Source organism: Columba livia, chromosome Z (assembly GCF_036013475.1).
Source record: "Columba livia isolate bColLiv1 breed racing homer chromosome Z, bColLiv1.pat.W.v2, whole genome shotgun sequence".
NCBI classification, from domain to species: domain Eukaryota; kingdom Metazoa; phylum Chordata; class Aves; order Columbiformes; family Columbidae; genus Columba; species Columba livia.
In genome coordinates this window covers 36238822-36266693 of record NC_088642.1, presented here as the reverse complement: position 1 = coordinate 36266693, position 27872 = coordinate 36238822, and the positions used below count along the sequence as shown (strand labels likewise).

The 27872-nt window shown below is 39.0% G+C and overlaps 1 protein-coding gene across 7 annotated transcripts in view; it reads right to left on the bottom strand.

Annotated features, from left to right (window-relative positions):
- Positions 1–27872, bottom strand: part of MCC (MCC regulator of WNT signaling pathway) — a 205466-nt gene that overhangs the window by 35021 nt on the left and 142573 nt on the right. For all 7 annotated transcript variants that reach the window (XM_065045399.1, XM_065045400.1, XM_065045402.1 and 4 more), the window contains 7 exons: positions 23897–24033; positions 19931–20094; positions 14776–14982; positions 2965–3111; positions 2550–2639; positions 1715–1863; positions 62–202 (listed from right to left, as the gene is read on the bottom strand). In XM_065045399.1, coding sequence (XP_064901471.1) covers positions 62–202; positions 1715–1863; positions 2550–2639; positions 2965–3111; positions 14776–14982; positions 19931–20094; positions 23897–24033 — 1035 coding nt within the window. The remainder of the gene's footprint in view (positions 1–61; positions 203–1714; positions 1864–2549; positions 2640–2964; positions 3112–14775; positions 14983–19930; positions 20095–23896; positions 24034–27872) is intronic.

Below are 27872 nucleotides of genomic sequence, written 5' to 3'. Positions count from 1 at the left end.
TATCAAATCTCCCCCAACTCTCTCTTCCTCTGGCTGAGACACCCTGTGCATAGGTACATACCTGTACTGCAGTGCGAGCCTGAGGGCAGTGGCATTGGACTCATACTTCCCAACAAGCATGCTCATCCTCTCAGCGTTGCTCTTGCACTCTTCCAGTGTTATCGTCAACAAGTCATTCTGGGATTTCAAGTGCTCAATACGGCTGTAAAAAAGGAAGTAATTTGCAGCCTTCAAGTTTAGTTCACAGATACTGTCCTAAAAACTCTAGAACAATCATAATTTTAAAAAACAAATACCATTTGGTCTACACAAGGTTTTTACTGAAGATAGCAAAATCTTTGAGTTCTGTGTCCCCTATCAAGGGCCAAGAGGGCAGTTATTTCTCTCAGCACAGCCTCTTCTCCTTCTCCTTCTCATAAAATGTAATCATAATTCTGTGGAACAGCAGCAAGCAGAAAGCTGTACCCTTATTTTGTAGCAATACAACTGTGTAGGACAGTTTCACATTAACCTTTTGCTTAATGTATCTGCCTCTATTGTTTGCTTAATGTATCTGCCTCTATTGTTGACTTGCTGCTACCACACCAGCTTCATGTTTCAAGTGCGATGTGAGTGCGATGTGAGGATGTCTGTAGGAATCATGCAGGTGCATAAAGGCTCCTTTCCTTTGGAACATCTAGAATAATCGTTTCACTTGGAGTTAACATCCTGATTATGATTAGAAAGGTAACTTCCAAAATAGGGACAAAGTTTCAGTGAGGCAATGAAGAAATGAGTGCCATCAGAACTTCAAAATCACTGGCTACTTAACAAACAGAAGAAGGGCTAGTATGCCATTTATTCAGTGATCAGAATAAAGCCCTGATTTTCTTAGCTGCTAGAACTCTTATGTACTTCACCTCCTGTATCTTCTCTGACACATCCTACAATGATACATGTCAAAGCATAATTGTGCAGTGCACAGAAAAAATGAAAGAAAAAAAAAAAAACAAACAAGGATCACATTTTGCAGCACTATAAAAACATGAGCTACAAATAAAAGAGATATTGTACTGATCAGACTAAATTTGAGATAGCCACAGTGAGGAGAAAGCTTGGAAGGAAACATGCTGAGACATGATTCTCCCATCCCTGATCCACACTTTCAATTTTATGTGCCAAAGAATACATGAAACATTAGTTTTGACAATGCTTATTGAAGGATAACACAACACATATTTTAACTACAAGCAAAAAGCTGCAATCTTTCTTTTCCAAGTGGAAGGCTACTTACGGGTATATATGCCACACCATAAATACATTCACTGATGCAGTTAATGCTATAATTCTGTTTCTTCAGGACAAAACAAAGCAAACTAAGTACAGAATGATGGAGAGCAAATTGTGGGAAACCTCATTTCTAGCAGTGATGTGTCAGATGAAAAAAATGACTACTTGGTCAGCCATAGAGAAGGACACTCTACAGTGCAAATAGTCACAGGTGAAGGTCCCATGCTGATCTAATAATGCATGACCAAACTTTCCCAATAATGTAAAGGACCCTTAGCATATGATTCAATCTTCTCTTCATCAACTACATTCCATGTTTACCTGGAACTGCCGCAGTTGAGCTGGGACTGAACTAAAGAGATGTTCAAAAAGTATAAAATAGTAGTAAATTTAACAATGCTAATAGCAGACAAGATATTTGAGCTTATCTGACTTTCAATCTTACCTATTTAATCTCTCTGTCTCCACTTCAAACTCTCGGATTTTACTCTCAGAGATAGCAGATCCATGTGAATAAAGAGTCTGGAAAATTTCCTGGATGTTTGAGCAGTCTTGGAGGGAATGTGCCAAATGTTCAGCCACAGTGCTAGACACCTGCCCAGGGCAGTTAATAGATCATTGTGAACAGATAACCCACTGGATTCCCCCCACAGGCAGTCTGCGTTGAGAGCTGCATTTGCTTGCATGCATTCACTTCAAGACATTAATTATTCAGTTTTTGTTATGAATTTTACATTGAATAGAACATTTACAAGTTTCCACTTTAAGAAGCTATTTTGATTTAAAATTCTACTAACCAAAGGGTGAAGTCCACTATTTCATCATACATTTTTAAAGCCTAATATGTAAGTTAGTTACTTTCTTGAAAGCTTAGCAAAAGGTCAGAGCTAAGTTTTTCAGTGAAACAAATACTAACACACCGTAACAGCAGCTATATGGATTTACATTGCCATCACAAAACAGAACCCAGTTCTTTCTTGATAGGAAGTTATGAAAAGCAACTGAATGGTCTTTTCTTGAAGAATAATATTTTGCAGGAATTGACCCAAAAATTATCCCCTTAAAGTCACGCAGAGTGTGACTTCTAGCCACCAGTTATGAGAAAACAGGATCTTAATACTGGGTTAAATGTGCTCCGTTAAAAGTTATTTTGAGAAATATATTTCAAAGTATTTTCAGTTAGCTCATACATTAATTTAGTAAGAAAACAATGCTGCTTTAAATGGCACACAGGTTGTCTTCAGGAGGTATTATGCATGCACATAATTATTAATCCTTACCCCTATGCTGCTGATTTCTGATCCTAAGACAGGTCTATCAGATGATGAAGACTCTGATCTTGTCTTTGACAACTTCACTCTTTCAGCAATCTGTAAGTCAGAATGCTGCACAGGTTACGCAGGAACCCACACTTTGCAAAGGGTACACAAAATGCATTTGTTCACTAGCTGCACTTGCAAAACTGAAGTACACTACTGTAAAATTGACACCTGTGTTGTAACTGAGAGAATGACAATCATTAGCACTCAATTTCTTGCTGCAGCTCAAGTTCATGGGCCTGCTTAGGACTCCAGAAAACTCACTGAGGATTCTAGGTATCTCCTAGTTAACCACGCATTTGCCCAGCAGCTGTGCAACATGAAGCTTGCTTCTCCCAGAGAGTGAGAAGCATCACTGCAACACATGACAGCTCACCTTGGCTATGGGAACATCATTGCTGCTGCTGCTCGTGCTCAGCTCTCCTGTGCTGGGGTTAACGGGCCGATTTGCAGAAGTGAGACGACTTGGGCTGGACGGGCCTGTTGCCTGCACGCTTTGCAAACGTGTCTGCAGTTCCCGAACCTACAATAAAACATAACATTCTGTTTCTTCCAGTTTTATGGTTTAAATAGTTTGGAGATTTTCTCATTGTCTATCCAAACTTAATTGCTTCTGGCTTGAGTGTAGAAGTTGTGTATTGTCCAGTGATGGCTGCAAAGTTCATCTGGGGAGCAGATGTATGTAGGTTGTTTTAAAATTCCGTTGTTGTCAGTTTTTTTAAACTACTTGCAATGTGGAAATACACAAATGTAATACTGCGAAGTGATAACTCAGAGTTTCAGCTTGATTTATATAACCCCCTCAGTACAGCTGTACTATACGTCTAGAAATCATTCCCTCTGGGGTGAAGCTAATGCTCCAGCCTAAGATTATGATTCTTAAACAAATGAAATGAAGACTCTGCAGTTGAATAAACTGTTGACATAAACACATCACAGGATGACTTTGTCATATTTCAAGATCAAAGAAATTCAAATGTTACATCATGCTTTCAAAACTACATTTAAGTAAGGCTACCATATAATGAGTAATGTGCAGACAAGAAAACACCAGCAAAGCACCCAAACAACAGTTTGCAGAAGTTCTCTGTAAACATACACTGCAAACACTGCACAGACCTCATAACACATCAGATACTTGCAGAACTGATGTCAAATGATTTTCCGGACTAAAGTGTGAAAAAAAAGGTCTGCAGGAGTCAAAGTAAAGCTGAGCTAAAGATTACAGTGTTTACCTTGGAATAGGTCTCAACAGACAAATAAATGGTCTGCTTAACACAACAATTATGCCATAAGGTGAAGTCACAGAGCTCATTTTCCCACAGAATCTCAAACACAGAGTGCAAAATGAGAGAAGAGAGAGGAAACCATCCAAAGAGGAAATTTCCCAGAGTACAGAGTATTAACTTTAATACACAAGTTTCTACACCAATTTTGTTGGAACAGCCCATTTCAAAACAGAGTTGGTGACATTTTAACAAAAGTTCAGTCCATCTGATATCCCTCTGCAACCATGAAATGCAACTCTGATTCCTACCGTCTAAAACAAGGGGGGATTTTATATTAAACACAATAGATTTACACAAAGAACTAATTAAGCAAGCTGAAACTCCTCAGTCTAAAAAGTAACAAAATTAAACTTGCATTAAAGCTTAGGCTTTCTTCACTTACGTGCTCACCAAGTGCATGGTCAGCACTTCGCCATCTCTGCTTGAAGCAGTGGCAGTCAGCATGTTCTCTGCACAACATACACAGATCCCTTCAAGCTACTGCACTAAGAATTCAAGCTGGAACCCTCTCCAGTCACCCAAGCAGTATCTTATGCTTCCTATGATCAGCTACAGCCTGCTGCTACTTCCCTGGAGAGTACTCCTGTCTCCCCCTCAGGCATGTGCAAACCGAAGGTCAGGTTGCTTGAGGACTTAACATCAAAGTAACGGAATTTTTAGGTATGTGGAAATTAAAAAAAACAAACCAACAAACAAACAAAAAAAAACAAACACAAACAAAAGAAAAAAAAACCCACACAAAAAGCCAAACCAAAACAAACAAAAAAACCCCAGCAAAACAAAAAACAAACCCCCATACCCTGTGTGTTTTACATATCAGAGTAGAACAATTGCAAGTTACTAATAAAAAGTTGTAGGTGCCAACAATAAGAGCACATAAAGTCTAACTGCACTCATAACTTCTCTGCTCAGTTGTGGAGGAGTGCTACGCCCTAAACAAAATTAATCCAAACAACTCCACTGGTCTGTTGAAAAAAAAGATATAGTACACAAAACCTCAATTCAAGTCCCCAGCATTTAAAGCAACTTGCTGATAAATGGATACAGGTGCTTGCCCCAGAATTGTACATCTTAACTGTAATTAGACCATGAAGTTAACTGAGCAGACTGTATAAATTACACATTCATAGCATGTATCTTCTACATATTTGCTGCTGAGGCCTCCTTTGTTCATACAGACATATGTAAGTTCAACATGGGTACAGCTGCACTAATGCAAACCTTAAGGACAGAAGTGCTCTGCTGATGCAAACCAAACATTTCAGCCTGCTGATATGCATAAAACTGAGATAAACCGTGTATGCATTTTTCTGCTTGCAGATGAGGAAAGCCAGTGTGGACAGGATTTGTACTACAGCATCAACACTGAAAAGAAAAAAAGACAACTCCAAAACTTTATTAAATCAAAATCACATTTACTACTATTTATAATACCAGGCTGTTTCTAACTAAATACCCCAAGCACTTAAGTTACAGAATTGTTTAAAAACAAACAAACAAACAGGAAAACCACTAGGGATGCTGTTCTTCATAAAATCAAACACCTGCCTCGATGTCTGACTTAAAAATTGCTAAAATGTTCACCTATGCCCAGAAGCTAGTCCTGTAAGATTTCAGTCCAAAAGCAAGTAACATTCTCAATTTATGTGCAACCGGGAAACAGAGTGTTAAAATTTCTTAAAATGCTAAGCATTCATTGACTCCAAAGTTTAAGACCACCTTATGTAAGGACAATATTACATAGAACTTCAAAAGAGATAGGTTTCCTTTAGTCTGTGTTTTATCACTGAGCAGCAATTATCAGCCATGCTTACAAAGCCAATTACTCTTAAGGATCTGTAAAACGACATTAGCAACAGAAAGAAAAATGAACACAGCTAAGACTGCAGCCAGGCAAAGCTTTGCTCAGGAAAGCATTTATAAAAGAAAACTCAGAGCACAGCACAGTTATCAGTCTCTGCAAGTCACTGTTTTAATACTGTACCATGGAAGCAACCACAACTTAAAGACACTGTCTGCTTATCCATATTTCTTGAGGTATCTACTGATTCAGGCCTTCATTTGAGAAATGACATGCTAAATTAATTGCTATAAATAACTGCACTAGCTTTAGCAACGCTGAGTACCAGATGGTAATTCTGAGCAGAGTAACAGGGGAAGTTTGTCTGACCTGTGAAATTCACCGATCTCACAATTCACACATTCACCAAGCCAGAGACTCATGACTGGGTTTGCCCACCCACTAGACTGTTCAGAGACAGCCTATGTAACTATTTGTGGTCATCAAAACCTCCACCCTAAATAGAGCAGTATGCACCATCTCCTCAGAAAATACTTTTCCACACTAGCAGTAATTCCACAGGAAAAATCAAGGAAGACCAAAGAACAGGAATCAAGAAAAAAAAAAAAACGTTCAAAAGAGAATTTCTGGTTTGGATTGGTGAATGCACAAGTTATGAAAAGACTAGTTTAAAAAGTGTTACTAAAAATTATCTAACCACCTCTGTTCAATACTTCTACCAGTCTTAAGTGTCAATAGCAAAGTAATAAAAATTATTTTGAAGGTTATTTTTATTAGTAGAATTAAGATAATTGCAGTACTGCACATGAGACACAAATAACACTTGGAAATGGGAGAGAGGAAGGGCAGATCTTAGAGGAAATGGATTACAAAGTTAAAAATCTGATGAGTCAAGAGACGTAAAGAAACAAAGCCAAAAAAGTTCCACTGAAAGACAGGAAGGTGTGGATTTCTGAGTTGGGGAGGAATAACAAGAAAGGATTTAATTGAAGACTTTTTAAGCCCTTGCATCATACTTGTTTAAAGATGGAAACATGCAGAACAATATGAAAACTGCCAAACCCTAAATTGAGATGGAAAGTGGCCAACAGACAAATGTAATTATACGATCAGAAGAAAAAAAAAAAAAGAGAGAGTGAAGGAAAACAGGACAAATTCAGGGAAACATCTGTGAAATTCACAATTTAAAAAAAGAAAAATCAAATATCTAAATAGTCCAAAGAATTACAGAAGTAAAGAAGTGCTGGAGCCTCAGAAAAAGCAGGAGCAGGTGAGATACAAGGCAACAGAACCATTACACTTCAGAGCAATGGACAACCTAAGTAACAAGGTATGTCAGGTGCAAACAGACATTCTCAAGTTAATAATATAAACTTAAATAACTGTAATTTTTTTAAATATTTGATGTTTAATAATATGAACAAGTTGTTCAGCTGCATGGCTATTTTTCCTTTGAATACTGATAACTGGGGGAAGAAACAGGGAAAAATAAAGCATAATTTCTCATGTGTACCTTAAGAACTAAATAGAAAGACAGCGAGAGTAGAAGAGAAAAGGGGTTGACACATCACAGTAATGTTCAATTTATGAAAGACTTCATAAATGATTAACAGACTTCATGGACATGTTTGCAGAAATGAATACAGGGTTGTAGAAAATACTTTGATGGATACACTCATTATCCATAATCATGAATCTAACAAACACGTTTTTGCTCTTATTTTACACATGCACGCTCATAACTACATGATTTGTTAACATACCCTAAATTAAAAAAAGCCAAACAGCTACAAACTGGCTGGTTTTGTCACTGATTTACACATCCAAAGGACACCTGCTGCTTTTGCTTCTAAACCAGTTTCAAATAAGGAGCACTCCTGTGATTCTTTTCTTTCTAGCCCACTTGCGACCTGTTGCATCATGCAGTATCTTTGAACCCTTCAAGTAATATTTTTCTCAGTATTTTAATACAATTTGATTTTTTTTCCCTGTGTTATACAGAAGATGAAGATAAGTACAACAATCCATGGGCAGGGAATACACCTCTCCCCCTTTCTAATCTATTCATGCATACTGCAGGTCTGTGGAAGAGAAGATGGAAAATGACAATTCAAGCTGCTCTGAGTGGCAAGGGCCATTCCCAGCCTAAAGCACCACTCACCTTTCAATCAGGCCTAGTGGTGACTGATAATTTTCAGCCCCTCTTAAATGTTCAAACAATTACGAGCACCAAAGCTGAGATCTCACTTCCTACAGGTTGTCTGTTGTGGTTGACTAAGCATGGTAAGGAAGTCTCTTCTAGTATTTATAAAGGCCATCTCTTCAATGAATGCTGTGGAGCTGAATGACCTGCACTCATCTGTTTGAAGGAGGCATTTACAGAACCTCTCTCCTCTGCAAAGATGTCTACTTTCAGTAAATACCCAAGAACTTCACTATTATCAGGAGAGCTACTCCTCTGGCAGATTTTAAAATCAATCTGCAGTTTGAGCAATTATTTTGAGGAAGAGAGAAAGTGTGCAACACATAGACACAACAAGCTATGGTAGAACAGCTACGTTACTAGGGTTTACACATACACCTTTTTTATAGTGGCAGGAGAGGCCATAGTGCACCGAGTGATATAAACCTGTAACCAAGCAAGTGCTCCTCTGCTTTTGTCTGTCCCTCCTCCATGAAGGATACAAAGCAACAAAAACTAAGGATGTGGCATGATGTGACATGGGAAATGACGGGTGGATTCTCTAAAAGCTCTGAGCACAACTGAAGTGTTCTGATCCTGGCTAGCACAGAGCAAAAACACACAAAAGTGAGGGCAGTAAGCCTACCTCAGGCTTTTTCTCATTTAATTTCAGTTTAATCACTAAACATTTACATACAATCTTGGAAACAGAAGCAAAGCTCCAGTTCACTAACAGCTCAGCCGAGATACTGCTGCATAAGCAAATACCATGAAACAGAAGGAGGCAGAGAATGAAAATAGCTTTTGGCTGCTGCCTCTGTTTCTGGTGCACACCAAGAGACAAGGAGGCAGAACAGTTCAAGGATCACTTTAAGTTGTGCAAGCTGATAGTAATTTCTAGAGGCCCATAACATATCAGTGTTCTCTAGAAATCTGGAAAAATATCTTCTTATCCCAACAGCCAAAACAAGAACAGTTAAGCAGCTGGTGCCAGCTTTATGTCATATGAGAACAGTGTGGCCTCAAGAGTGAGAATGAAGCCAAGGATCTGACTGCTGCTGTGCTTTGGGAAGTTTTCAAATCCTGGCAAGAACAAGGTATTTTGGGAGAGCCCTCATGCTAAAATGAAGTTTCTTGGAGCGAGGGAGATCTGTGCAGCTGGAAGGATCATGCACTAAAATGGCACTTTTCTACTCCTCTGCAGATTATGTTTTCCTGAAGGTCTTAGGTCAAGTACAGCTAAAATATTAAGTCTGTGTTTTTGTTGTTGTTGTTTTGGTTTGGTTTGTTTTTTTTTTTCCTGATTAGTTTGGTGAATGAAGGTGAGTTTGAAGCAGATACAGAATGATCCTCACAACTAAACACATTTGATTAACTGCACAAGTCGACATATGGCTTATGCCAAGAATAGACTTAGCAAACTTCCAGAGCTGGAACCACCTTTTCACTCAGTTCCTCAGAACAGCCTCGGGGAAACCTGAACACTGTCCACATTCACCGCCTCTTGGGCTGCTTGGGACTGTGCACATTTCATGGGGAGTAACTAAAAAGCCACAACTTTTGCTTTGCAGTCATGATAGAGTTTATATGTTGTATCAGTGATGCTCATCTGACCACCCTCATAGATACAAGAGATTTTGTGTATGAACACAAACATTACTTTTTCTCCTACTATTTAAGGCTGTTATTACATATAGCAGTTGTAAATAATGCTTACTTGATTCAGCCTTATTCTCAAGTAATAATAATATTAATCCCACTAACTGCTGTGGAAGGCCCCCAGTATCTTATCTGTATTACTGAGATTCAGGATTATGGTCAGCTATGTGTAAGCAGTTTCTAGGGCACTGACTGGTCCAGACTTCCATAGATTTTATTTTTAATAAGGCAATATCATCCAGAGGTAAATCAAACCTCTATATTATGAAAGTAGCTGCTACACTGCAGGCATTCTATAGAAATAAGTGATTACCTCATTTACTAATGACCCGTGAGAAACAAACTCCGTATGTATATTGTTTCTTAGCTACTGTTCTAGAAAGCAGCTCAATCTGTCAACAGACCACAGTAAATACCTAATTAAATTAAATCTCCTAAAAGCCCAAGAAAAATGTCTTGAAAGTACTCTGCTTGATTACAGATATTGATCTAAAGTAACACATCTATTGGTCTGGTCAACTTCAAACTTACTCACTTCACCCAACTGAATTTGAGAAGAACAATAACTAAATTTTTGTTGGATCTCCTTTCTCACTCTCCAGAGAAATACTCTGAAGGGAGTCTGAGTTCAGGTGGCATACAGAAAAAAAATTAATAGGTCAAAGAAAACATTTATTTTGTTGCAACTATGGACACAAAGTTACATTAAAAATGCAAATATGGTTTTCAGTGCAACAGCTACATAGTGTTGCTGACAAAGGTGTGGCAGTGGCACAACTCCCTGGGATCTGGAGCCTTCAATGGGGGAGCTGATAGTTCTTTAGCACCTTTTGTGCCCCACTGTGCCTGTCCCCACATACACACCCAGGGTGGCACCAAGGTGCTGACAGTCACATCCTCCCCTACTTGGGGGCAGGACAAGGCAACTTCACCTCCACCAGCTGTTGGGGCAGGAGGGGTGAGACCCTTGGTCAATAGACAGGGTCATTAACAAAGGAGGTGCCCAGAGTAGCAGTGAAGCTTCTGTTGTAATGCCCACAGCCAGATCTGACTGGGCTATAAAACGGGGTCCTCCCGGAAAATCCCCTTTGAGTGGTCTTCTTGGAGCAGTGGGGCTGTGAACTGGAGCCCTCCCCTTAGACTGGGATGCCATCTAAGGAGAATTCCCAGGATTGAGAGCACCTCACCTCCTCGTTGGGATGAGTGGTTATTTACTGAATATATCCTTGAATGAGTCCTTGCCTAACCCAGGCAAATGAGAGTCCTTGCCTAACCAAGCAAGTGTGAGCCCTCGCTTAACGCAGGTGAGTGATTATTTCTTCTCAGTACCCTGGAGTAAGAGGCCTCTGGTTTTGTTTCTTGTGAGTGAATGCATGCATGTTGTGGATCCTCATTATTCTTATGTTGTTGTACCCCAATAATCTCCTCAACTGATATCCAAACCTGTATTTTATGTTGTTGGAGTGCTCAATAACTGTATAAACCCTGTTTCTAGTTGGTTTATTGGCTACACTTTTCTGGCTAGAATAAAGTCTGTTTTGGAACTTGCTGTCCACCTAAAACTGACTTTTGGGGTGCCTCCATGATACAAGGTCATATGCCACGAACAAACTTCTCTGGTGGGGGCAATAAACCAGTTGTTATGCAAGTTCAGAATGATATTAAAAACAGTATTTCAAGAATTCTCTGTAAGTGCAAACTAAATTAAAGCAACTAAAAGAAAAAAAATTGGCAGCTGTGCCTGAATACAGAAGCTGCTTGATTTTGTTATGCTCTGTGCCAATCCAACATTAACTCTTTGTCTACTGGGCGAGATACCTGTCCAATCAGTCCAAGAAAAAATTTTCTTAATTACAGAAAAACAAACATTTTAATTGGCTTGCTGTATACAAAATACAGCTCACAGTCTCTATAGAGCAATTCAAGACTCACCCTCTGCAGGGTCAGTGCTCTGAACACAATTTAGGTCACTAATGTCCCACCGCTGCTGTCACCTGACAACTGCTGCAGCCACTGACATGACAACAGTTGATGACTTCAATTCTGCTCCCACCAGAGATGCTTCCATAACAGAGACACCAGTAACACATGCAGCGCCCCTGCTAACCATTCCAACAGACAGACCAGCAACTGCTAGGTCAGTATAAGTAACATGCTGTCCTGTCAGTCCCAGGCCCTGCCTACACTAAGGAAAAAGTGAAATATTTAACAACATAGCCAGCACTTGTGTGGCTCCACAAACGTTTTGTCTACAAGGGATTCCACTGTAGACTGACCAAGTCAAGCAGTATCCACACACACAGAACTAAACAGCATTTTCTTCATCTGCTAATCCAATCCTCTGCTGCTGCTGGCAGCCAGACAAAACACCATGGTTTTGCGCAGAGATATTAAAGCTAGCTCTAGAATTAATGCAGCTGTGTTAACTGGGGCAATTAAAAGTATGCCTTTCTGCTTTTCTTTGAGTACAATTCTAACATGATGATCCAGATTTTAATCGGTATCTCTGCATAATCGTACATTACATTATACAAACATAGCTTCAATATTTTAAAGCTTCATTTTCCAAGCAGTTAGTCCTCCTTACTGTTTCTTCAGAAACACAATTCTCTTGTCTGTTAGATACCTTATAGCCTAATTCCTGGCCTAACATAGCCACGATGCTTTATACATATATAATCTATTCTTGTTCCAGTTTTGTCCTAAGCTTGTACTGCCATTAAGTCCTATTCTTGCTTTTGCCAGCATTTGTGAAGAGAAGTCAAATTCAGATTTTGCTTTGTCAAGCTGAACAGGAGAATCTCTTTAAGTCACTTCTCCAAGTAAGTTGTCCAATTCTCTGACCATCTTCTACATATTTTTTTGCCAAGTGAAACTGAAGCTTTTCAAGCATGAGAACTACATAAAAAAAATTCAGATCAGATCTCACCACTCTTTATACAGTCCTTCCAGGCTCTACTGGAAATAACTACAACGGTACACTGTAGGATTGAATTTACCACAATGCATCGATGGCTCAGCCACGCTAATCCCTGCAGGTAAAAACACAAATTCTTTCTACTTTTCCATTTTTTGGGGTAGATTTGTTCAGTTGGTTTTTGGTGTTGTTTGGTGGGCTGGTTGGTTGGTTTTTTGTGTGTGCATGGTTTTTGTTTGTTCTGTTTTGTTAGTTTGGTTTGCTGGTTTGTTTTTAACTGAGGAGCCTCTGGATATCAGCATAAATTCTTGTTACCAATCTTTTAAACACCTTAACTTGCATTCCATACTTCCTGAAATTTAAATATTTTTCTATGATCTCTGTGCTCAAGGCCACCTATTTTTTTGTTTGGTAACCCAATATTGATCTATATAATCCTCAGCAAGAATATCTGCTGCCCACTTCCCCTCATCCCCAATCCTGCAATAATTCACCAGATGCATAAGTGCTAATTCTGTAGCTCAAGGGGTAGTACTGCCTCTGTTTAAAAGGAAGTGTCACTATAAAAGCACTGCAATAACTTCAGGACTGAAAATGACTTACACTTACAGTATACAATAAAACTAAATTTTACAACGGAAAAGCTGAAGTGGTCTTGTTTTACATGATAGCAGATTATTCTTCCCTCATCATACCTTTTTATTGTTAAGAGAGGTTAGGAAGTTTTACAAAGGCAATTTGTGGCTCAATATCTGAAGACTAGAAGTCTCACATAATGCAGCTTCATGCTGAAATGACATAGTCACTATAGAACAATGTTGTTTTAGAAACACAGCATTTGCATGAAAGGCTGATCTACTGCCAGAAGGTAGAGAGCAACGCTTCCGATAATTTTACCAAGATACAGTGATAAAAATTGTCACTCAAATTGAACACAAGCTTGAAACTGCCTGTTTATCGTGGTTTAACCTGAGCTAGCAATACAACCACAACAGCCGCTCACTTGACCATCCTCCACCCCGCCAATAGAGAAGAGAAGCAAAAGGGAAGGGAGAACCTTGGACTGAGATAAACACAGTTTAATAAAATAACAAAAAACTAATACGCTATTAGTAAATATGTGTGTGTATATATATATATATATATATATATGTATATATATGTATGTGTGTATGTATGTATATAAAAATAAAAGATATTCAAGACAATTCCCCATGAACTCTATCCACACTGAGCAACCAGTCCCAGAAAGCAGCACCTGGTCTCAACAGCTGATCCCAAAGAGAGAAGAGAGAGAAAAAAAGGCAGAAAGGCTCAGAAGTCTCTGCAAAATGGCAAAAGGCCGAACTAAATGTCCCGACCAAAACCCACCTGGCTGTGCCCAAGGGAGAGAGACTGGAAGGCCCTGACTCCTTGGATATGAAGCGTGACACTAATGGGATAGAATACTCTCATTGATCAGTCTGGATGTCAGTCAGGCTCTGCCCCATCCATGCCCCCCCTCCTTGATGCCTCACACCTGTGGGCAGAGCGATCAGAGTGTCCTTGGCTCTCAGACCAGAGTAATTAAAAACATTAGCTCTGAGCTGGGGTGTTATCTCTTGTTCTCCAACTAAGTCCAAATAATCAGCATGCTGGCTATGAAAAAGAAAGGTTTCTAACTGTATAAAGAAAACTGACTCATTTTCAGTCAAACAAGCACACTGTTTTAAAGATAAAATTATTTTACGTGTAGCCAAAACTCTGCAGATTTAACAGGATCTTTAATCTTTTTTACATGCAAATTTCCATGTTGTTTTTTTGTTTTGTTTTTACTTTGGACTCCACAGAGAACAGGGCCTTTATCTGACCTTGCAGCACCATAAAATGTCGATGGGGAGACAGGACATGGCTGGGACTACTCATTGTTTAGTTCTGAGAATTATTACCCAGTGACAGGAGTCCTGCTCTTTTTCTTTCTCCTAATCACAAATTGAATTTCCATCAAAAACAAAGAAATATTTGTTGTTTACAGGAAAAAATGCCTCACAGGAAAATTCACTGAACGAACATCTGCTTTCTCTATAGATAAGTTACATATGCTTCCTTGGAGATTAATATCAGGCTTTCTGTTAACACATGATTTCTGACATCAGGTTGCTGTCCACCTTGGCCATTCATCACAGACTCTTTTTCAATTATTTCCAGCTTTGTCCTAATTCTGTTCTATAGCTCAGCTTTAAGAACCTAAAAGCCCTACAGCCAGGACAGGAAGCAAGATGAAAGAGAAGCATGTTCTGGTGACAAAATTACACAGGCTAGGAGGGAAAAAGAAGGTATCATCTGTGCAGCAGCCTTACCCTTCGACGCAACCTGTCTCTTTCTTCGCGAATAGCGTTCATGGTGGCCTTGGTCCTGTTCAGCTCCTCCTCTTTGCTACACAGCATGGCTGTGAGGCTCTCATTCTCTTCCCGCAAGCCAGCCAGCTCCTTCTCCCATCGAGATCTCTCTTCAGATAGGTTTGGGTAAAGGTCACGTCCCAGTACACCCTCAATCTCTTCTACAGTCTGCAAAAATACAGTCATCAAAAACCAGAAGGAAGTTGAGACAGATGATTGAACAATACTAATGATGCATGGGACAGAATATGTAACAGTTAAGTATAAATACTTATATGCACACACACAGCCCCACAACACCATGAGTTTGCTTCTTTTCTTTAATAAGTAATATCAAACAAAATTATTGCTTATTTAGATAGTTTGACCATTGTATTGAAATATGTCATATTGACCATCAACAAAGCAAATGGATGTTTTATATGCAAATAAAACATATGTCACCCATGAGTGACAGCAATCCCATTAGTTTCATCTCAGAACACTTCAAAACAAATTGATGGCTTCTTGTCATTGGTGAGCACTGTCCTTGTTGCTTCCCTGTCTGAGGAACAGGCAGAAAGCAGCAACCTGTGAATGTGCCTGGCATAGGGCCTTGTTCTAGTCCAACTCCACAAAAGGGCAAGGAAAAGAGGACTCTTCCATCTCCCTGAGCACGTTCTTTCCTAAAGGTGACAGACAGATAAAAGAAAACCATCCTTGGCTAGGCTGACATTATTACAGAAGGCGTTACAGTCTTTCTAGTGCCTAAAAAAAGCTGGTTTCTCTGTGTCACATAATGCACCATTCAGCACAAAGGACATTTGGCAGCTTCCACTGGGTGAAACTAAACTACATGCACACACCACCAGCAAGGGAAGACTGCCATGCCTAAATTTGCCATCAGACTGGTCATTCAAAATGTTGAAACACAGTGTAACACTGAACATGTCAGGTAACTATATGCAATTCTGATTCTACTACACAGCATATGCTGTACCTGTGTTGAATTTTTCACTTACAGAAGACCTTTGCAACAAGCAGAAACACTCAAATTGTTGTTTGTAAGCTTTTAGATCTCTCTGAAAACAGTCTGCATTGAAATCATAAGAAGAAACATGGAAAATAAATTAATATATCAAGTAACTAGCAACATATAAAGTTTCATTTCATCAGATAATCCAAGAACATGTTATAACTAAAGCCTATACTTTAAAGTATAATATGGAAGATAAATGACTCATGTACCAATGCTAAAATACTCAGTTGTTTTATTCTAAAGAACTAATTACTAACTACAGTTTATGTCCTTAATTTGGGAGAGACTACAAGAATCAGCTACTGACAAACCAAGCTGAAAATACAACCCTGCTTTTATCCCTGCAACAAAACTTCCCAGAGTTTTCTGCACTGTCTGACACTGAGGCATCAGTGAATTTTTTTGTCCATTACTAGGCAAAGTTGGTTATTTGCTGTTATCAATACATTTATCTTAAAGAATAAATCTCAGCTACAGCAAGACTCCTTAGTGTTCCAGGTTACACTATATGCTTCCATGGAAGAAGCAGGGACAAAACTGCAGTCAGGTTCAGTTTACTCTTTTAAAGTGTATTTCATGTCTCTCTTCCATAAAACTGCAATGCGTTTAGAGTCATAAACATAAAACTCCATTGACAGAGTATGTACACTATAATTCTGCTTACATATTTAGCAGTAAGCTTCAATTCCTTTTCCAAAGAGGAATGCCTTGCAACATTTCTGTAAGATGAAAGAAGCTGCAGGTCTCTCTTACCTTCACTTGGACCTACAGGTCTCAAACAATGAAAAGGTAAGTTACTTCAACACAAGGATGAGTTCCAGCTCTGCATAAGTACAGGGTGGTTAATCTTACGATGCGAAGAAAAGCTCTATAATGGCAGTAGCATTCCCTCTTGATGATGCCAGCTTTATTTTAAAAGTTCCTCTTTGTTGCTGTCTTCTCCTCTCTCTTCTACCCCCAAAACTCCTCTCCTCTTTCATGTACTTCCCCTGTTCACGGGCTCACCTGCTCACCCCTCTAACACCAAGTTCTGCTGCTGCCTCCTTTGTCCCTATTCCCCATTCACCTAGTGTTCCTATTTCTCCAACTCCTCCCTTTCCCAAGCCTCTTCTCTTCAGCGCACTAGTGGGGGTGACAAGCCTGGAGCAACAGGGAAAGAGGACAGACTGTCAGGAGGAAGCAGCAGCAGCGGTTCAACACCACGGAGGTATCTCCAGACACAGAGGCTGCTGCTGTTTCTCCAGACTCTATGGCTACGATCTGCCCACACAAGTATAAAAGTTCAGGCAATGACGGCACCAGCATGGGTCTGACAGCTGTACTAAGGATTGTCCCATAGTCCTTAAAAAAGCAAAGGGACCTTTCTTCTTGTTTCTATGCTCCTTCATTTGACCTGATTTTGCTGTATTATTCCTCCTTTTGCTGACTAAACTCTTATCATAATTCTCTGGTTTGATGACCAACATGCCACCATCCTCCATGGTACACAAACCACCAATATTGTACACAGATATATCTGTGTAAACTACAGAGTTGATTATTTTTCTTCAAAGCAGTACTACACAGCAGTTCTATCTGGTATGCTGCTGCCCAGCAGTTAAATTCAGGTATAATTTCATGCATTACAGGACTGAATTACAACATAACATTCCAAGCACATGGTAGGATGTCAAAGCACGGTAATTCCAGTCCTACCTCTGACACTGCCATCAGTATTATCTGCCTTAGTTTCCTTACACAAGGTGTTGTGTTACGGACATGATACCACATGAAATCAACAACCATCAGGTTTAAAAGAAGCAATCAGCAGCACTTGTTCACAAGGCATAACTCAATGCTAGAATTTATTCCTACCAGAATTTATGGAGGCCAACAATTTAGATGGGTTAAAAAACATGTCAGATACAAATACGGAAGAAAATCCCACCCATGACTATTAAACACAAAGTTCCTAAACTCACCTTGCTGGAAGCATCTTTGATTGAAGGAGAAGAAGGACACATGATGCATGTCTTTTTGGATGCCATTTTCCATTGGCATCTGCCACTAGACAGATGGACTTTCGGTCCAACCCAGTGCAGCTCTTCTCATGTTCTAAATGGTTTGTGTTTGGAAATTTTTACATCTTTTTTTCTTAATTGGTAGAGTTTTACTGGTAGGTATCTGTTACTGACAGTTATTTACTGTTCAAAATACTGAGGCATTAACCAGCCTACTCTGTGGAAACTTCATTAAACAAAATACAGTTCTATACTGTTCAGTTTATCAGACAATCTGATAAATCTCATTTCAAGGTCTTTTCAGTCTTTGTGGGACAGACACAATTGAGCTAGCAAAGGCCACATGACTTGTATAAAAGAAGAAAAAAAAAAATTACAAGCAACAGCATTAGAAGAAACCCAGTGAAATCTAACCATCAAAACAGAAGGATTCAAAACACTTAAATGCATTAAGTCCATAGGTGAAGAGCCAACATTCGAAGTAAAAGACAGTCAGAATATTTCAAATTTCCACTAATGATCCCACCTGTTTTAAAAATATCTCAGTCCTCTGCCTGAGGAAGCAGGAAAGGCGAAACGACTTGCAGCCATGGTGGAATTGCAGAAAGGGGCTCTACATGCAGGTTTTGCTGTATTAAACACATCAGTGACACACTTCCCTAGCACATAATCGGTGCATGTCAAGAGAGATTCCTGTCTTCTTTAAAGGGTAATAACCTTCTCATGCTATCACTTGTGAAACACAAAGAATCCCAGGCTCTACGGCACAAGCAGTGGGGAAAAGCCTTCCACTTCCATGGCCCAAAAACGGCTATGCCTGTAGAGACCACATGAAAATAAAAGGCCTGCACTTTGTAACAGGAAGAAGCTGCTGACAGCTACTTACAACTTTAAAACATCTGACTGTAGCTAATTTGAATCAACAGTAAATAATCCAGAAGAGAAAAAGTTGAGAAATAAGCTTACGACATTTTGTTAATACTAACTCCTGCGAAAGTTCTGATCTCCTCTCACTTCAGAGACCTCTGTGACCCTCACACAGACCCATCTCTACCTGTTTTCCAGGATTCACAATCACTCTCATGGTGAATATTGACTTCTGAGAACACTTAATTCTAAAACTGCAGATAATGCTGGGTAACATTAAAAGTACTGATACTAATCATCAAAGACACTCAAATTGCTTTAAGACCATTCCCAAGAGGCCCAGAAGTCAGTCTGTCTGTCTCTCTCTCATACATATCCACATTTTCCAAACTACCACTGAACACTGATTTCTTTACAGGGCATTATATTCCTCTGGCACCAACAGGAACAGAGGGACACTTCCCAGTAGTATGCCAGTTGTCTGTCTCAGCTGTCTAGAATGGTCATAGACATACCCACTTCAATAACAAACTGTCAGCAGTTACTGACACCTTTCCATCTGACCCAAAATACTTGTTCAGCTCTTTTGCTGTATATAGTACAATACCCTATGGTTCCCTCGCTTTTAGGTTCTGAATTGCCATCCCTTTAACACATGCCTCTTCTTGTTCTGTTACATGCTCAATAAAGCAAAGACACACAAGTATCAGTTGAATTATTTGTTCCTGTGTTTGGCTTGTCTCATTAGAGTTAATATACCACACATGCTTTGTGTTAAATACTAGCTTCATATTTTAAGACAGCAAAACCACAACTTACACATAGTTTATGGCATTTTACCTTCAAATTGCAGTGAGCATCCCATATTGCGTTTTCAGTTACCAGTCACTGACTAGCTGTGTGACCTTGGGCAAGTGACAACTCATTTGGTGGATAATCTTAAGAAAGTAATTTAGCTGCTGAGTGTCCTCATTTCTCTTATCTCTGAGATGAGCATAAGACAAATACATTTCTGATTTGAGATCGAAAGTCTGTTAGGAGCTCCTCCTGTGCATCAGAGAATTCAGCATAAAGCAGGTATACTACTGCCTACCCAACACACACTGAGAGCTGAAGCTGATTTCAGTGATTTACTTTGTCACCTCTGGAAGTAAAGTGTTCTTACTACAGAATGTGATCAGGTGTCCTGGGCAATGTACGTGCTGTGTTTGGAGCTTAATGTTACCATTACCTTAATGGCTAAATCACAGTGTTCGCTGGCGGTAGTGAGCTGTTCAATGTGTCTATCCACTTCTGCTACCGATAAATTGCAGCTGCTCTTCTTCCTCCCGCAGACAACACTTTCCAGACCTGTCAGCACTCTTTGCAGTTCTGAATTCAAGTCACTACAGTTATCTAAAAGAAAGCAAAACAAAATAAAACAAACATTGCAAACACTAGTGACTCAGTGAAAAAACAAACTCTAACCCAGGAAGTGCCTGTTATAGAACAGCTAGGACTGATATTGTTCAAGGAACCCCCTTGCAATCTGCCACTTTTTCCTCATCAACACACACCAACTTTTTCCTTATCAACTGAAATCATGAGTTACCTCCCATTTGACAAATAACACCCCCCCACACTTATCTGAAGTGTATATTCTCTCTTCAAAATGTTTCTTTTCTGAAGGACAGCATTTTAAGACACACGGCATGCTCACATACTATGCCATTTCTTTTTTGTTACTCTTTTTGCTATTCAGAGCCTATTATCCTGATTTTATTACCCTCAAAGGTTTTTCTTTTCAAATACATTTATTCTTCTGCCTAGTAATTCAATTATGACAATGTTTTTCAGAGGAATTTTTGTGGCTATACTTAAGCACTGCCTGCTTTAAAAATTCCTGGTGTTTACATAAATGATCCCTACTGACTGTATTTCATTTTCATGGCTATTTCTTCTTCAAATGCAACTGCAGAATATTCAGGGACCATAGCAGCACACCTAGCTGTTGCTGTGTTCTATACTGCAGCCATACTAGCAACATACACAACAATATTTTAATTATAAAATGTGGCAGAGAATCACTTCCTTTTCTGTCTTCAGGCAAAGCTCTTCTAGTGCTTTGTGCACTGCCACAGCAACCTCCATTTCTGTTAAAACAAGTTGGTCTCAGTTAGCTGACTTCATGAATTACTCTTGTTTTCCTTACGCTCATATCTGGCAACGGTGGCAGTTCTTAAGGCAGACACGTGGTAGAATTCATCCTTGTGCTGCCTCTTGTATGTGCTGGTTAGTAATTCTAGCTTAATAGTTAAGAGTTTGCAATAACTACCACCTGCACAGCACACAAGTGGTGCACTATAAGACAGCAGCAAACTAGCAGTTCCTATACCTCGCTAAAAACTATGGCAGGCATTCTTTCTGGAGAGTGTTACTTCTATATTACCAGTGCAAGCGTTTCACCATGGTCAGAATTCCCTAGTAGCCTCATAGCTGTGGTTCTCACAGGGAACTAAAGGAGTGTGGCATCGAACTGTGTTTGAAATTTAACAGCCATGAGACATCGGATTATTGTAGGCTCCCCTGAAAACTCTCTGTACAAGAGAAGACTGAAAGCAGCTGGATGAAGGGATGAGATGATCAGACAGTAAGTAACTGTAAAAATCATTACCACAAGTCTAATTCTGTAGCCTAACGCACATAAACATTAACGTATTGCTGACCAAAAACCAAGAGTTTACAATAATGTCACAGTATTGTAGGAAAAATGTGAATGGGCAACATATCCAAAATTTGACTCTTAAAGTTATATTCACTAGTTCTCAACTAGCAGCCACCCATAATGTCATTGTTGTAACAGTACCAAAAATTCCTTTATAACACTCATAAGCAGCATATACTGTTCAGGATGCTCAATTGTAAAAACCTCTCTTTTGTCTGCTTGGATTTGTTTCCGTAATACCTTCTATAACAGACATTTTGTCTATTTAAACAACCTTCAAAAAGACCTTTTATGCTGAGTTTTTCTCCTACAGTAACATTTTCCCCAAAAATAAGGGTTTCCAATAATGAGAAACTCGTTTCTCACAGAAAACAACTGCAACCCAATCATAAGCTCTGCAAGACATATTGGAGAGCGTTCATCATTTTAGCTCTCAGTATTTTATTGCCTGTAGCAACAGAGCAGCATATCCACATGCATTAGTGTATGACGTATTCTTGTTTTTAGTAAGTCACTGATGCTACTTCCATTAGGGTGGTAAGCAAGGTCATGCACATGGTTATCAGGTTCTGATTTTTTCTCCTTATATGCCTATATCTAGAAGAATTAAAAAATTTATACATATTTGTATATATATATAGATATATATATATGAGTATGTATGTATAGACACACACACACACACACATACACACAAAAGGATTTATTTTCAAAGGAATATGGAAAGAAAACCAAAAAAGGACAGATCTATGTATAGAAGGAAAACATAGAAAAAATGCAAGAATACCTAGAGTGAACATTATTACTTCATCCCTTGCTATGTTTCATTGTATTGCCTTGTTTCCCACTTTGCAGAAACTTAAATGGTTAACTTCCTGTTAATGTATACAAACCCTGATTCAGCTCCAGCCCATGAAGAAGAAAATCAAAGCCCTAACCCCAAAATAAATACTGAAAAGTAAATTACTTTGATTTTGTCAAGAGAAAAAAAAAAAACAAAAAAGGAAAGAAAATTGAAGGGAAAAAAGTACTCATGTTAGAATCTCTTCATGTAGGAACTTTAATAATAAACATTAATTTTTAAAAGCAATAACCTCTAGTAAAATATTCTGACTACATACAATATTTTTTTAATTCTTTATTTCAGACACTTAGTGATTACATTATTATTAATACTGCTCTATCAATATTTCTAGAAATTAAAGACATTGAAATACAAATGTGCTGTGGCAGGTCTCATATTTATAAAGAAATACAGCTCAAGAGCTCATGTATTCACATAAATTTAAGAAATCATAGGGAAAATCTCTTTTATATGGTTGCCTACAATACTGATATATTTTCTACATTATTAAACTACACTTGATGGCAATGAATATGATGCCCAAAAGTCAGCTTACTCTCAGGTCCATTCCTCTATAAGGCATTGTACTGGAAAAAACAGCAAAAAATTCTTAATAATTAAGTGTACTGCTCCAAACAAGTGGACATTGTTTTAATACAGTTTCTTATATACGAAAGCAAATATTGCATGTTCCATTATAATCATTAAAACCTCACATAGAGTTAATAGCTTAATATTTAAGGATCACCAGTTTTGCAACAGGGCTTAAGACTGCCATTTAAATTATTTCCTAAAACACCGCTCGTGTACAGTATCACCCACAGAAGCTCACAGGCACCCAGTTTACCTAGGGAAGAAAATGAAGACCAGCTATTTGGTTTTAAATACAAATGAAGAGAATTAGTATTCTGAAGACAATTCCAGAAGCCAGTCACAGTGAGGACTACACCAGATTTCTATGGGGCTCAGCGATTGAGCCAAATACTTAAAACTTTATCATACTGAAAACTTATATTGCAAACTTGATAGAGTAATTATTCCATATTTGGAGGATCTTCAAATGATCAGTAATTGTACTTGGATGACAAAACAGATGAAATTCTGAAGGAAAGATGCTTGCCCTCTTAGTTCTTAACCAGAAAAAATTAGTTACAGACTGTCTGGAGGCGGTGCCTCCTTGTACTATATTTGAACAGCTTGTGTCAGATTTATCTTTGTCTAAATTCACTTCAGTAAGCTATCCCTATTTTATACTTTAAAAAGGCTCTCAATTTCCAAAAAGTGCCAACATTCTTTATAGTTAGGCTGTAAAAGAACTGGACAGATAGTTCCACATTTTTCCCCCCAACTTTTACTGTCTGTAATTATTTTCTAGAGCTAGACTACTTCACAGGCGCGGGTATGCGAACAGCTTTTTTTCTCCCCCTCTTCTTCCCCGAAAGTCATGAACTCTCCTGAAGAGATCATTCAATTTTAGACTCCATAGTTATTCTGCATCAAGGCACAGAGGTCACTTGACATACAAGTTCACAGTAATGGAGAAGCTCAGTATTTGTTACAATTAGCACAGCCTAGACTTGTATATTTCCTCACTAAATATTTGGATTTGCATTTCAAAGGCATCATGTATACTAAGATGCATAACTTACCCATATCTGCAGTGACCACGGTGGACTGATTCTCCGGTACTGAAACAGAATTCTGGTCCATGCTGCGTGAGTCTTCATTAACCTCATGCTGGCTTTGGCTGAGCTCTGACCGCAGCTCTGAATACTCATCTTCCTCCCTGGGAGAGAGAGCAAAGAGGGAAATAAAATCCTATGAGGAAAAATGTTCCTCTGTGACACTTACTTCAGACCTGTAAACTGAGCCACAGGATACAACCCACACAAGCCTAAAGGTTTTGTCCAGACAGTAAAGAAAGGTTTATAACCTTTACCACAAAGCAGCTGTGCTGTGCCCACAACACCCACTTCCAGCAGCTAGGGCTTCTTTTCCATTTCTTTATTTCCAAATTCATTATTACTCCAGACCACCATTCAAGGAAATAACGGGTGGAACTAAGTGCAAGCAAGAACACATGCAAGAAGGACATACGCTGTTCTGCAGTAACTCCCCAGCTGACAAGTCTTAATCAGCACAAGTGGCTTTTCATCCCAAAGTGGATTAGCAATAACTGATTTTGGTCTCTTTCTCAGTTCAAGGATGTAATCGGTTTGTGTGCAAAGCAAGCGTGCACATGCACGCACCTGCATACGTGTATGCTCCTAGGATTGGGTAGGTTTTTCATTTTATGTTCTCAAAAAGAGGAGAATACAGAAGTCAGTATAGTGCTGAACTGCTGGAGTTAGTGGAAAATAAAAGGCCTCAACTACCTAAGTTTTAACTTATTGTCAGGCTGGTTCTACTAAAATAATGGAAGACACAGAAGATTTCAGCTAAAGCTAAAGAGCTTAAAAAATAAGGGCTTTTCCTTTTTGTCTCCACACGAATAGTTCAAAGCACTGGGAAAGAAGATAAGTAAATGAATAATAGCTTTGCCTGAGAGCATTTATAAACTCTTTTGATCTACTTGCTGATTCAATGTTTTTTTTTTTTTTAATTTCCATAGTGACTGTTTTGACATTAAAGCATATAATTTAAACACGAGAAAAACACCAGTTTACTCAGGTGCATACTTACTGATAAGTTTACTTACTGATAAGTAAGTAAACAGTCATCATTTGCTTACACACTAAATCAAATGCAGAGATTCTTTTTGCTGCAGATTCAGCAGAAAAGTGTGAGAAGGGAACTGTCTGGGTTTGGAAACAAGAAGAAATAGCAAAGAGGTATCTGGGGTTCTGCATCTGGGAGGGGCACCTATAACGTTAGTTCTGCTGTGTGCATGCTACATGGTGGTAAGTGTTTCTTGCAGAAATCTTGCAGGATTTAGCCTGGAGGCGTTTCTGGATTTGCCAGGCAAAATAGCAGAGAAGATGGCCCATGCATACAGAGAAGAGCAACAGAAGTACAGTCAGCTCCCAAACTAGATGACATGGCAATTTATAAACCAGGCCAACTCAAAATAGGAATTTCAGCTTGCTTGCCAAGCAGGGTTTCCCAAGGTACTGAGATGTAATTTCTATAGGAACTATTACTCTCTTCTACCCCTTACATTTACTTCAGTGCAAAGAAAGTCTGACTTTATCAGAAGCACTTAGTGACTATTATTAAACAAAAATACAGGCCAGCTGTTTAAAATTGTGATTTAGATCAAAGAAAGGTCTTTAAGGTACCATGCAATACATGTTGAAGACAGTGTGAGAGCTAAGTAATGAACAGCAGGAATTAAAACAGTGTAATGAAGACACGTAAGTGTGAGTTAATGCTCCATAAATTTGTTTATTATTAGCCACAGCACAAGCCAGCAATAATTAGCTTTAGACAAAACAATCACCAAGCACTCAAACAATTGCAATTTTTGATCCGAAGGTAATTGATTTTTTCATTTATGAAACAATTAGTCCCACATTTTTAAAACGTGAATTACATCTACGGATGCACAGAAGACTATACTGATCATAAAACAATGCCACACACAATAATAATTTCTCACCAATCTTCTTTTGGCTCTTGTAGCATAGACTTTCTGTTTAAAATCCAATACAGTTTTGTCTAGCTAGAACTAGTGCTGTTTTTTCAATATTAGCACCATCAGTCTCTGGTGGCAGTTGGCAAGAATGCCATGTGGCAGGACTCACACCTTTCTGACAGCTCAAGCCAGAAGTCAGTTTCTGAATTAACACACACTTCTAATACCCGACCAGAAAGATCAGAAATCCATTTCTGCAAAAGCAACAGCAAAGTGTATCGGTCTCCCTACCACCGCTCTCACGGGGGGCAGACTGTGGGCTAAAAACACAAGGGGGAACTCCAGGGGAGCAATGTACCAAAAACATAAATTCTGCCTTTGAAACTGAGAATCCTCTTTACCTAAAAGAGAAGAGTCCTCCAGTGGCGCTGGAAATGCACAGTGCTCAGCAGCTGGCAACAACTGGCCATTGAGCCCCTGACACACCACCCAGAATGTGGAGGCATTGCAGCTTCCTAGTTGCTGCCATCATCTAGGGCCTGGCTGGAGAAAGCAGGTATTAGTTCTCCTATGGGCCCCAGGGACACCCAGTTGCTGGAATGTTGTGGCAGAGTTGGAGACCATAAAAATCAGGCTGTTCTAAGCACAGAACACCCTGGAATCAATGTTGGAGCCAAAAAAAAATGTGGTTTACAGGTACATCTGCACTTACTGGTTTCTTCATGTTCAGGTTCAGACACCAAGGAAAACTTGCCCAAAACCAGCACACTTTCAGCATTCTTTCACACCACTGACAAGTTCTGCCAGGGTGCTGGCAAGGCACACATTCTCTTCATGGATACAAACAGAGTGTAGTTTTATACTACAGGTGCCAGTAGTTTTTCAACAATCATTCTACTTGAACAAGTATTTTTAAGGCATTCCAAGACCCTCAGATAGCGCATACTACAGGTGTATGTGGCATTGCAACCCAGAGGTTGACTGCTCCCTGTGTATACCCTCTGAACCCATTCATTTGTGAACAAATAGTGACACACTCAACACAACATGGGAATTAATCCCTGAAGGCAGCTGGGACTGGGCATTGTATGCTGATGCCAACACTATCACACCCTCACTGACATTTGAATTGAATTCAAGCAGCTTCTACCTAGCACATATTTAGAAGCTACAATCAGACCTCAGGACATTGTGTAAATATGACTATAAGCGCCATCTGTTATTTTGCATGATGCTAAGTTTATTCACTCTCCTTCTACCTCATTAAATCCAAAACAACAGGCTTTCTGAATATATTTCAGATTAAAAGCTGTAAATCCAAACAAATGGTTCTACAGCAATGGGTTACAAGCTTCTTGACAACTGTTTCAAATTATCCTTTGCAGGCACCAATATTCAACAGTTTGGTGTTAAAATTGCTTATTAAAGTTGCACAGATGTATCCAAACAGCCACTGGTTTAGAACTAAAAGCAACTTGATCTCTTTTTTTTTCCTCAATTTGACATCTAAGAATGACTGCCAGTCATAGGCCAAAGTTGTTTTTGACAACCAACTTACAAATTTTGCCAGCCAAAGACATGATTAAGAAAAAGAGTTGAGTTTAAATGAATATAAAGCAATACTCAAAACCTCTCAAGTCAGGAGTATCACCTTTAACACGGACATAATTCTCTTTCAGTACACTACCGTGTAATTTGAAAATCCTTTCTGTGCTTCAGAGTTACCAGGTCTATTGCTTATGTCCAAGCATTTACAATAGGACTCTACAACTCAGAAGATATATTTGATTGGCTTTGCTGTCTTATAAGTTGTACACACTTGGGAAGACAATGGGACTAGGCAAACACCTTGTCAAAGGATAGAGAACCAATGAATATAAAAATAGTATTCTACAAATTGAAACAGAAGAAGTAGGGCTAACGCTATGCCACCAGCATCCACTTCACGTGTTAACACGAACCCCGTGGTAGGACCACTATGTGGAAGGTAATCACTCTACAAGAAGCGGACAAAATGTACTCTGCACAATCTTCATAGACTCTTCCTCCCA